The sequence below is a fragment of the Poeciliopsis prolifica genome, unplaced genomic scaffold (genome assembly GCF_027474105.1).
Source record: "Poeciliopsis prolifica strain line A6 unplaced genomic scaffold, Auburn_PproV2 SCAFFOLD045, whole genome shotgun sequence".
Classification (NCBI taxonomy): Eukaryota; Metazoa; Chordata; class Actinopteri; order Cyprinodontiformes; family Poeciliidae; genus Poeciliopsis; species Poeciliopsis prolifica.
In genome coordinates this window covers 614,235-626,072 of record NW_026562420.1, presented here as the reverse complement: position 1 = coordinate 626,072, position 11,838 = coordinate 614,235, and the positions used below count along the sequence as shown (strand labels likewise).

General features: G+C 41.1%; 1 protein-coding gene across 1 annotated transcript; it reads right to left on the bottom strand.

The window, feature by feature from the left end:
• Window positions 1-1,366: 1,366 nt before the first annotated feature.
• Window positions 1,367-10,326, bottom strand: LOC129376824 (E3 ubiquitin/ISG15 ligase TRIM25-like). Its single transcript, XM_055056423.1, has 9 exons — window positions 9,536-10,326; window positions 8,190-8,285; window positions 6,964-7,044; window positions 6,119-6,271; window positions 4,598-4,757; window positions 4,441-4,479; window positions 3,750-3,809; window positions 3,552-3,629; window positions 1,367-2,516 (listed from the first exon to the last, which is right to left on the bottom strand). Exons 1-9 carry the CDS (start codon window positions 10,286-10,288, stop codon window positions 1,951-1,953), a joined length of 1,986 nt encoding a protein of 661 aa, XP_054912398.1. The 5' UTR covers window positions 10,289-10,326; the 3' UTR covers window positions 1,367-1,950.
• Window positions 10,327-11,838: the final 1,512 nt, after the last annotated feature.

The window sequence follows — 11,838 nt, the reverse complement described above, 5'->3', positions numbered from 1 at the left end:
TCATACAAATGTGCTTCATTTGTGAATTTCAAGTAATATTGTTATATTTCTTGAACTACTATGTGTGTCCTTAACTTTTATCAAGGACTATAAAAGTTAGAATTATTTTTTTTTTCTGCAGTGATCCTAATCTTCTTTTGCACAATTTCATTGAAAACAAGTCAACTACGACACTTTTGCATAACTTTACAGCAGCTGTTCAAACAAGCACTATAAAAATGTATAACTAACCACTATGTCACATGCTTTTTCTGCTCATTTCTCTTCCTGAGTGCTTCAGTAGGCATTTTGGCAGGCGCCTGATAAGGTTTAAACCAGACGGTTTCTCATTAAGCTCTAGTGGTTTGTTTGTCACCTGATGTTTTAACAGTCATCTTTCTTTAAATGTAGTCAAAACAAAGGAGATGATTTTGGACCTGATGAGGTTTTATTTGATGAGCAGAAATAGGCCAAAAGCTTAAAGGGATGCCTGACATTTCTCCATAAAGACGGAATAGGATGTACTCATTTAAGAAGATTTATATGAAGGCTCAGACTTTATTCTACGGTTATATGTGCTGCAGAACCAGTAGCTAGGACACAGAAATCGGGCTGAACTGATAAAAGAGCAATGTCTCTGTTCCCATCAGAGACAAGAGTCATTGTTCTTTATCCATGTAGCTGATAGTGGAAAGAAGAGTGTTGCGTAACACACTCAACTCAATAGACACACTGCACAATGAACAGCTGAACCAACAGCTTAGTGTTTTTATGTTTAGAGCTTTTCAGATTCGTAATAAGACAATTGGCCAAGAAATATTGAAATAATCAAAATTGTATTTTCTATGCAACGTAATAGCACACCCACATTTTCATTGTCTGGTTCCTTTTCTGATCAATATGTCTCATTTCTTTTCTTTCTTCATTCCTTCTTTCCAATGTACCATTGATACACTTAATTTAATTTCCAAATTGTAAGTATTTATTTGTAATACATATATAAAATTCTTGTACAGATATTTTGGGAAGTTAAATTTAACATGTCTGTTGTTAACTTCCAGCTTGGTGAAATGCACCTTTATTTATTTGTCTCCAACTACACAGTAAACCCAAAACAGCTGATAAGCAGCTGAATGGTTTAGCTTAACAAGGACATTTGAAACAGAAGAAAAACTTCCTGGCAACCAAGGCAACTTTATTATCAGTTGCATTCTGGGTAATTGTTCGGTTCTCTGAGTTCAAATCCCAAATAAAGCCACTTAACTTCATGAAAACAAACTTGTATTTTCTTTGAGGTAGCACGTCATTGATTAGCACAGATAGAGTTTTTGTCTTTATAAACAGCGTATTTTAATGATTAACATAAAAAAATACATATCTGACAGCGTTCCTCCTTTCCACACCAATCTGTTTACTTTAATTAAAATTCAACTGTACACTGCAGGAAGAAAAACAGGTTATTTACATTCTTTGGAAGAAATGCTGTCAGTCGTGTTTCTCTTCCTCTTTGGTGAACTGGGGTTGTTCCTGCAGGCTTTCCGTCACTTCCGCTTTCACATACTGTATCAGGAATGCCACATGTCACGCCACTGCTTTCTCTTCGATTCAGTCTAAAATGAGATTGTAGCCCTTTTCTTTGTCTTTCAACTGTTAAATTCTCTCCTCGAACTTTTCATTTGCATTCTCTGAGTCGCTGTCTAACATCTGCAACCGGCTGACATTAGCAATGTTTGGCTGCATTGTACATAAAACAATATTGATGTTTCCGATTTTAAAGATGTATTTAAATATAAAATAATATGTTCAAAATGTGTAGAAAACAGATCTATTTTAAAAATAAATTTAAGAAGATTCTCCTGAGAAGGCTTCTGATTTTAAAAGTCAAAATCAGAAACAGGCATTCAATTGAATTAAATCAATTTAGTACTGCCATATTTCCTGAGCAGCAGATGATCAGCTACATAATGACCTTTAGATCCTGCTGGCATTAGCATCAGCATTAGGTTCTGGGTGTGGGCAGATGAGCAGGGTGGAGTCCAGGTCCAAGCGGAAAGCCGGGTACAGCGGTTGGGAGAACTGGCACTGAAAGGTGTGGAGGAGCACCACCGTGTCCGAAACGCTGTAGAAAGACAAGGCCCCTTTCTGTCGCTCCAGCAGAACCCCGATCCGTGAGCAGGCCGGGGCGGCCACCGTGGTCTTGCGGTTGTCGTGCCACGCCGAGTAGCCTGTGTGCGTGCACCGCAGCCGCCACGAGTTCTCGTTGCGGCCGAGCAGGCAGGGCTTTCCGCCGCCTTTGCGTCCGATCGACAGCGACGTGACGCCGACGTCGACCCATCCTCCTCCCCGCCACTCCACCTCCCAGTAGCTGGCGGCGCCAAACTGGCCCTCCCTGCACAGGACCTGAGTGATGGAATCAAAGCGGTGTGGGTGAGGCGGATAGGGCTGGGTGTTCTCGCCACAATGGGCGCCCTGAGGTTCCTCCAGGAGAACCAGACTGGGGTGGGCTGTGATGGCGTCCAAAGAGAGACGACATGAAACTGGGGACAGCAGAGAGAAAAGTGAGTTAACAGTTAAATGAGCTAATGTGCACTAAGATAAAAATCAGCTCCAAGATTAGCAAATTAGAGGAATCTTAAATGTTCCTCTAATCTTAACAACAAAAAAGGCATTCAAGTCTAAATTAAAATTTTTACATTTGCAAACAACAGAAGCTGGTCAGGATTTATTGGCTGGAACTATTTAGCACAAATTTGGTTAATTGGTATTTTATGAGGCAGATCAAACACATTTGCACATTATTCTATTTGTTGTTGTTTTTCTGTGCTCATTGAAAACTAAAGTAGCTATTTTTGCCAAGAGAAATTTCAGTCTCTACATGTGCAAAGCTTGTATAGTGATACCTCCAAAAAGCTGTAAAATGATTCAACTAATGCACTGTATTGCGAAGACTAACTTTAAAAAAGCACGCCACACTTTTCAGATTTTTACTTAGAAAATAACAATGGTTTGTGTGGGCTCTTCACTGTGCTCTTGTTCCCCCAGCTCACTCCACTGTTCGTGCGCTGTAAATGACGGTTCCAGACCAAGACGTGAAAAGTCGTCCAGTATTTCAGCGGCCGTTTCGACGCTGATGGGACAAAAGGCTCGCTCTACCTTCTTCCTCCTCCACGTGAATTATTAAAGCCTGACAAGGTGCCGCTACGTTGACATGTTGTCAGCTGGAACAGGTAGCAGCACCGGTCTTAATGATGAACCAGAATGTCATAAATACATCATGATTGTCATTCATTATGGAAGGCAGGCCAGACGAGGGCTCTCTGATTTCCCACCAAGATTCTCATTATGTGGTTTATAAAAGAACAAACAGAGAGAAGGATGAGATGGAAAGATGGAGAGGAGGGAGGCAGGGAACGGTTCCGTTTCATTTCCTGACGAAGATTTCCTTTTGCACACACCCATTTTCCTCTCAAACGGCAGACAAAAACAATTGACTATTGAACTGAATCCCAATTGTCCTGTGTCAGTGTGAGCAAGAACCGAGTTTATTCACTTTATTCAAATAAAGTTCTTACATCTGAGTAAAGCCGCCCTCATCCTCTGATCAGGTGGCTGCAGGCACAATATGGACAGAGGAAACGGAACTGGAACGGCTGAAAAGTTGATAAAAAAAAAAAAAACAAACCAAAAAAAAAGAGAGGAATGTAATAAAAAATGTCTGTGAAGGAATTTTTATTTTGGAAAGAATTACACATCCATAATTGTCCACATACCCCTGCTGTTTTGTTGGGATCGCTGAGGTTTGGAGTTCCCCACTCGGTAACTCTGGCCGCCTTCCCAACACGACGACAATGAAAGCATTTATTTTAAAAGACCAAAAACGTCAACTAACTTTACACAACGTTTATGTTTGTTATAGCAACTCAAAATGGTGTTACATTCTTCTTAAATGGTCCACTAAGTGGACCAAAATGTCCACTTAACTTAATATATTTGGTCCACCTGATTATGTCATTTTTAAACATTTAACTGTTAATAATTTAATCAGTTTCTCAGTTTACTGAGAAAAGTATTTTTACCAAATACTTTTTTTACTTTAGTCATTTCTTAGACAGCTGTTTTTTTTTGTTTTTGATTTTTTTTACTTTTATTTGAATAAAACTACATTGAAGTGGTGCTACTCTTACTTTTGTAAAATCTTTGGCTTCCCTACCCACCTCTGATGTGTTGTAATTTCCATTGGTAAAAAATCTAAAATAAATTCTTTAAGAAGATTGGGCACCAAAAACGGATCCAGCTCAGATCCTTGAACATCCGGCCCTGCATGCTTGTTGCCTTTCAGCATTATTAATTAAGGGCTGCAGCGTTAAGTGTCATGTAAAAACCTCAGACACGATTCTCCCACAGAGGGCAGGACACGGTGGAGTGTGCGGGTGCATCCGAGGATCGCTTACTTAAGCTTACCGTTTACAAGCTCTCTAGCCGGGACGCAGTTCTCATTACCTGGAAGAAAAACAACATGTTGGACAGAGAGAATGAGCCAGCTGGGTCAGAGGTCAGGAAAAGGGTGGCTTTGTTGGCGTAAATGCTTTATTTGGCAGTGCGGGTGATTCCTCCATACCCACACGGCCAATCCTGTCTATCTCCTCCCTGCAGACGTCCTCGATGCAGCTGCGGAGGTGGCTCAACGCTCTCCTGACGTCGCTGAAGGCCTCCGGGGCCAGGCTCAAGGCCCCGGGGGGCCGGTCGGCGGCGACGGGGATGCACAGCAGCGCCGCCGCCTGGGGTGGAAGCGCAAAGACAAGAGACAAAAGACAAAATTACGACCTTTGCCCTCCCTCGGGAAAACCTCGCTGACTCATTTCTTCCTCTCATCCATTCCTGAGCATCTCTGTTAGAGACAAAGAATCTTTCAAGCAGAGTTCATTTCCTCTAGGGGCCCTAATGGCCCCAGAGGGTCATTTCTCATCTTCAGAAAAACAAACAAACTGCGTTTTCAATATTTACCAAAAACAGAGTTTATACAGTTTTCACTCAGTACAACTCAAGCACTTTCAAGGTGAGTTTTCAAAGGCAAACGAACTAAAGAATACACCTTGAATTCACTCTTATATAATTTATTGCTGTCAATAATATAAAATAAAATAATATATCCCATTATGCATTATAAAGTGGGAACAAAACACAGTTAAATATAACAAAATATTATGCTTTGAAATGTCTTTCTCACACCTTACGCAGCTGACCAACATGAAAGAGTTAGAAAATAAAATCTCTAAAATAATATTACGTTTTCAGGCATTTAATAGAAATAATTTTAGTGACCTGACATAAAACTGGAAAAGTTTGCTCTGATTGGACAACAAAGAGCAAGGAAAAAAAAATCTATGCATCAACTATAAATAACACATTTCAGATTCAGGCTGTTCTTCAAACATTATATCACCCTTTATTGTAAAAAAACGGTGGAGTTTGAATATCAAGCACTTTCGAAGAAATTATACAGAAATAAAATGCTTTCCAAACTTTGACCAAACCTACATGCGATTTAAGCATCTTCAAGAATTTCAATACCTGTGAAAACTGTAAAAAAAAGTTTGATACATAGATAAATAGTAACAAGTTAAATAAAAAAATTTATTACATGTTCAAAGTCTACAAATACATCAAGTGTAGTAAAATAAAAAAGAATGTTTTACTTCAATTTAAACAATTAACTAAAAATATGTACTAGTAATGCTTTTTAAGAAATGAATGTTTTTCAGTATCTCGACTTGTTTCTATTGATTTCAAGGCTATTTGTTTATTTTTATTGCTCCAATAATTTTTTTATTCCACTCCCAAAGCGTTTTTTGTTTCACCCAGTGGCTCCCTTCATTTCCTAGTAAAAGGACATACGTGATGCTGCCGTCACCCGTTTCCAGGAACCGTCTTACTCGGCAAGCGGTGCCGATTATTTTTCTGGAATAAACCCACAAACTGCAATCCAGATCAGATAGCAGCAGCTCAGATTTCTTCCGTCTCTTCAAAGAAAAAAACTAATAAACTAATTTTCTAAATCTGAGCTTTTAGGTTTTGATTTTTTTTCTTCTTTTTTTTTAAGTTTTGATATCGGCGATTCCTCCCTCTTTCGCCCCGTCACCTGTGTCAGCCGGACGTTGTCTTCGGTTCGCAGCAGCTGGCCGATTTCCTCGTCTCTCATCCTCAGCTCCTCCAGGTCTGTCTCCAGCAGCGCGATGTCTCGCTCCAGTCTGCCGACCGCCGCTTTGCCCTTCGCCTCCAGCAACGCTCCCACCTAAAACGCAGACACGGAAAATCCACCACAAGTGCCAGGACGTAAAATACAGTGTTTCAAAAATTATGTTCAGGAACTGCTTTGTATCTAGTTGTTTCAGACTATTGATTGCTTTTAAGAAAATTGAAATTCCTGCTTTTAATTTATTTAAAGAAACTTTTTTCATCGACGTTTATCTTAAACGGATATGTTTGTGTTTAGAGCTCTGTCATTTCTTCCAATGCCGATTTTGCAGCTTTGAGAATCGGCTGATGGCGATACTGACCCGATACGATACCAGCACGAGTCATACACAGGGTTTCCACAGCAACCACCAACTCAAATATAAGACGTTTTAAGATCATAATGAATTCAATATAAGAACTGTGTTGTGACAAAAATGTACAGAGCACAATAAATTGGGGATAAATTAGCATTAGCCCACGATGGGTGTAAAAAAATGACAGCTAGACGGCTATCAAGGGTGTATTGGCGAGTGGCTAAAATGCTGAGACAGACTAACAGACTAATGAAGCTCTCCATTAGAGAGCTTCTAATGGAGATTTTAGATGCTCGTCGATATAATCTGATACTCTTTTTTTGTGGTTATCAGAACAATTTCCAATATACCGGGTCTGGACACCCCGAGTTCTGGTGTTGAGTAATTCTGCGGTGCCATAACAATCCCAGAACTTCGAAGTGCTACTTTTCACCTCAGCTTTAGTTTTCTCCAGGCGGTGAGTGATCTCAGCGAACAGAGCATCACTCTCCTCTAGAACGGCCGAGGACAAAACCTAAAGAAAAAATAAACAGAAGAAAAAAGACTCATGAGATTGTGTTTAGTGAAAGGAAAAAATAAAGTCACATAATCCAGATTGTAAGAGCTGACACAAATAAAAGCATAAAATATATATTTTTTCAATGAGATGATAAAAACAACAACAAAGTTTGTTTTAGGGAGGAATATTCATGCCCAGGAGGTTGAGGGAAGACTATCGAAAGACTAAGTTGCTCAGAATAAAGATCATAAATTTTTTTTGCACTGAAACGTGATACAGTAATTGAATTGAAACAGGATGTCTGAGTGCAGGCTTTATGAATCTGCTCAGCTGTGTAACCCTCTAATATGGCTTGTCATTAAGCCAGATAGCCAAGTAGATAATAAAACAAAAATAAGTTTCACTGCAGTCAGTAAGAGAAAATATTCAAATGGGTTTGTTTTTGTCTGTTTCTTTTTAAGCTGTTCAAAAAGGACATAAAAATATAAATAAGGCCAAACTTTACAGGTGCACCAATCTTAATAAAAAAAGATTGGTGCATTCTGATTTTGCCTGATACTCTTTTTTTTGTCTGAAAAGTTGCTAAATTTAACAACAAAGTTGTGAAGTTGGCAGCAGCGGCGGGACCGTTGTTAAGATCGATTTCACATGCAAATTTCCATCAATGACTGATCTCCCAGGATTGAGGGACTCAGGGCCGATTTAAAGGCCGACAGCTGCAACTAACATGCTTATCCCAAAGAAAGCCAACATAAGATGATGTACTAATGAAAAACTTTTTTCAAATTTCGCGTACGGAGCTAAAGTAACAGATTGTTTCGCTGATGCTTGGTCATCTCCCAGAAAACGGCGACGTTTCCACAAACCGTTCCCCGTTTGAGAGGAAACCGGAGGTGTTGGATGACAACAGGTCATTTCTTCGAGGTTCATTCCACGTCATGTGAGCTGATTTCTCAGAACTACCACTTAGACAGATGGTGCTTCAAGCGCAAACACATTTTGACCTCTTGGGACTTCGGCTTGACATAAATAATTATTAAGTTCTTGGAAACTCATACAATGTTCATAGAAACAATGGATTAACAAAGAATAAGGTCACCGTGTGTGTGTGTGTGTGTGTGTGTGCGTGTGTGTGTGTGTGTGTGTGATGGTTTTGTTACCTTCTGGGACTCCAAGCTCTGCTGGAGCTCTTCCAGGTCCCTCTCTCCGGTACGTATCCTTCCCTGAACCGTCCTCTGAGATTCCTGGAGCTGGAGCTGAAAGATCACCGGACAAATCAGGAGGTGGCCGACATCAGGAAGACACCAGCGCAAAAACAAAGTCCTTGACAACTGACTTACAACTTCAAATGCATTTAGACACAATAATTCAGATTTTGCAAAGCCCATCATCTGAGCTAAACGGGACTGTTTATTGGATTCATCCAAAGAATCCAATTAACAATCCATTTGCAACTTTTGCAGAGTTACTTGAAGCTTGGCCCTTAAGGAAATGTTGAGTGTACGATGTCAAACTGACTTACAATCACATGGGAAAAAAGCAAACATATGTTTGGGGGTCAAATTTAACAAGATTGAAATTCCTATAATTAAAGTAAACAAACAAACAAACAAACCCCAAAAACAGAAGAAAATACTTTTCAACATTTTCTGTAACAATGTAACTTCTGGGAAGGATTAAATTAGGTCATCCCTTCGTTTGTTCCTCCATAAAATATCTAAATTTACACCTTTTACGACAGGTGCACATGTTTAGCACTTTGCTGCAGCTTTTTAAAGGTGGTTCGCCCTGTTTACATCTCAGATAATCAGCTTGATGATTGTTGAAGTATGTGTGAACACCAAAAGACCTAACAAAGAGTGGGTCTGGTTGAAATCAGACATTTCACAGTGTGGAAATAAATCAGCAAGTGGAGGACATTTAATGCAACACCTCTGCTTTTCAGATAAGATAAAAAATGGGGGAAAATGTTTCATTTTTAAGCTCATAAAAGGACTACAGTTTAATAATCCAGAACTCGTTTCTCCTTTGCAGTTTAAGCCTCCAGTGTGTGGATTTTTAGGGCCAGCTCATAATTCTGCAGAAGACACCTGGATCAGGATGGTGCATTTAAGTATCAATCGTAAACTATTTTTATTATCCACATTAAATGGGCTGTAACAGGTTAATGTGTCATTCTCAAAAGCGCATCTTTTTATATTTATGATCAAAATCGCCTTGATATGACAATTTATGTTTCTGAAGTTATGGTGCATTGAATATAGAGTAATAAATTTTAAAAAATGATACAAGCGGTACAGGGCAATTATCTTATAAAAACAGTGACGTTGTCATCTTTTAGTGTTGTTCGAATTTAGCTTTAGATCATTTTTTTTTGTGTTTGAAAACCATGAACTTTTATTTTTGTTATACTACTGTAACCATTTGCTCCACGGTACCCCACCAGAAGCCCCCGTACAAAGCTTCCTTTGACCGCCCCTGTCCCACATCCAGTCTAACCGGGCACCTGTCTCCTGGCTTTCAGCGTGTCCGCCCTGCGCTCCTCCTCCTGGTCAGCCTGACACAGGGGGCAGTCACTGCTCCACTCGGCCTCCGCCTCGCAGCCGCTCCCCCCGGGCTCCAGGCCGAGGCGGTGCTGGGCGCACAGCTTCTCCGCCAGCCGCTCCACCGCGTCCACCAGCTTGTGCCGCCGCAGAGGTCCGACCTGGCGGTGCTGCAGGACGTGGAAGTCGCAGAAGGAGGCCAGGCAGACCAGGCACGACTTGCTCGCCCTCAGCTTGCTCTCAGTCGGACAGAAGTCACACGGCACCTCGCCGGCTTCGCCCTGGTACAGCTCCGGCTCGTGGACCGTCTCGCTCAGCATAAGTTTGTCGACGACCTCGGCGAGCACCGTGTTTCTCCGGAGCACCGGCCGAGGGCTGAAGACGTCCCGGCACTGTGGGCAACGGAACTGGCCCGCGTCTGCCTGGTCCCAGTAGTTGCTGATGCACACCATGCAGTAGGTGTGTCCGCACGGGATGGACACCGGGTCTCTGAGGATGTCCAGGCAGATGGGACACCTGAACTGGCTCTCTGTCACCGAGATGTTAGCCCGAGCCATTTCTGGGCAGAGCTCTCCTCCGACTCCTGAGCTGCCAGTGGACGCCGTTCCTCCTAAAAGAAACTTTCCCTGACTCCCGAGGAGTTGTGAAGGAGAGAGCGCTTCCGCAATGTTTATTACGCGCCCGCTGTGCTGCCCTGAGCGCTGTCTGACAGGCATGGGACGCCTCTAAAGGATCAGCCCGCACAAATAAAACACCAACAAACACGCCACTTCCTTTTGAGTTGTACCCTAAACGCACAAAAAAAAAAAAGTAAATAATGGTAATAAATACGATCAAATGAACATTTTTATCAGTTAATAAATGTTTATTAGCACTGTATCTTTAACACACACTAAATGAAGATAATAAAATATAATAAAGTACATATATTTTTTACTTTTAGAAGCAGATTCTATTGAATGTTCTGATCTATTTTGTTTTACACACACACCCTTACCATACTGCTTCCTGGAGTAATATTTGAAGGACTGAAAGAAAGAATGTTTAAACAAGTTTATGTCGCCATCTGCCGACCATGTGCAATAAAGCAGGCGCGTCACAATATCGTTTAGTCATTTTTAAGCCCTTGAAAAAAAATAAAATATTAAGTAATTTATTAAGTAATTCCAAACGCTGATAGAATTTTTTGTCCAGCCTTTTTACAACTTTATTTCTCAGTTATTACTTTGGGAGTTGATGCATTTGAGCTGTTTCTTTTGTTGGAGGTATTATACAACAAATGACTCATTTATTTGGGAACAACATATTCAAATTTCCTCTGGGATATTTCTAATCCAAGGTGCATTTGGGGATACGGACAACACGGGCCTTGTGAGGTGGCTGATATCAGCAATACCACAACAGTCAATGACGTCAGCGTAAATGTAAAAGAACTTCTTCTTGAAGGTCCTGAGTTGAAATCCTGGCTTGAGGTCTTCTACATTGAGCTCCCATGTTCTCCCCAGGGCTTTGACTGGGCACTCTGGCTTTTAACCACCATTCTTAGTTAAAAGTCTGTTGTTCCAACATCTCAAATTTTTAGTTATTCTTAAATCAACTGATTAGGTCTATTTTCTAATTGGACCATTTATGGACAACTTTCTCTCCATTGATCTGAACATTTCTTTGGTGTGTATCCCCAATCTCCTGCTCTCAGTCCCAGTCTCAGCCTGAACCCGACCTTAATTCAGGCACAAAGCCTTGAAAGGTGCTCTGGTCCCTCAACTCCACTGGTCCTTTGTTCAAAGCGAGGCCCGTGTTGTGCTTGCTGCTTTAGGAAGAGGACTTTTCAGCTAGGCCGTAAGGTGATGCTAGGTCTTTTTTGGCCCAGGGCGTCTCTGGTGTACCCGCGGGACTGAGAGTGGTGAGGAAGGGAGGCGTTGTCCCGGCTCTTTTACGGGAAAGGAGGAGGCGGAGATGGAGGGATTGATGTAAGGCAAGAACGCTGAGAAAGGACAAATAAACAAAGGTGGCGATGAGGGTCTGAGGTGAATTAATTGTATCGAGCTCTTTCACTTTTTGGCAGCAGTCTCTGGAGACAGCAGAGCTGGGAACAGTATACAGTTGATGGAGCATTGACTTCCACCAGATCAGAGTGAACCACTGGGAGCTATTTCATTCCTTTACAAATACAAGATGCTTTGGGACAATATTTTGTGAATGCAGCCATAAACACAGGACCCTGTTTGTTAGATTTGCAGACTTTTCCACCTGTATCATGTTCATT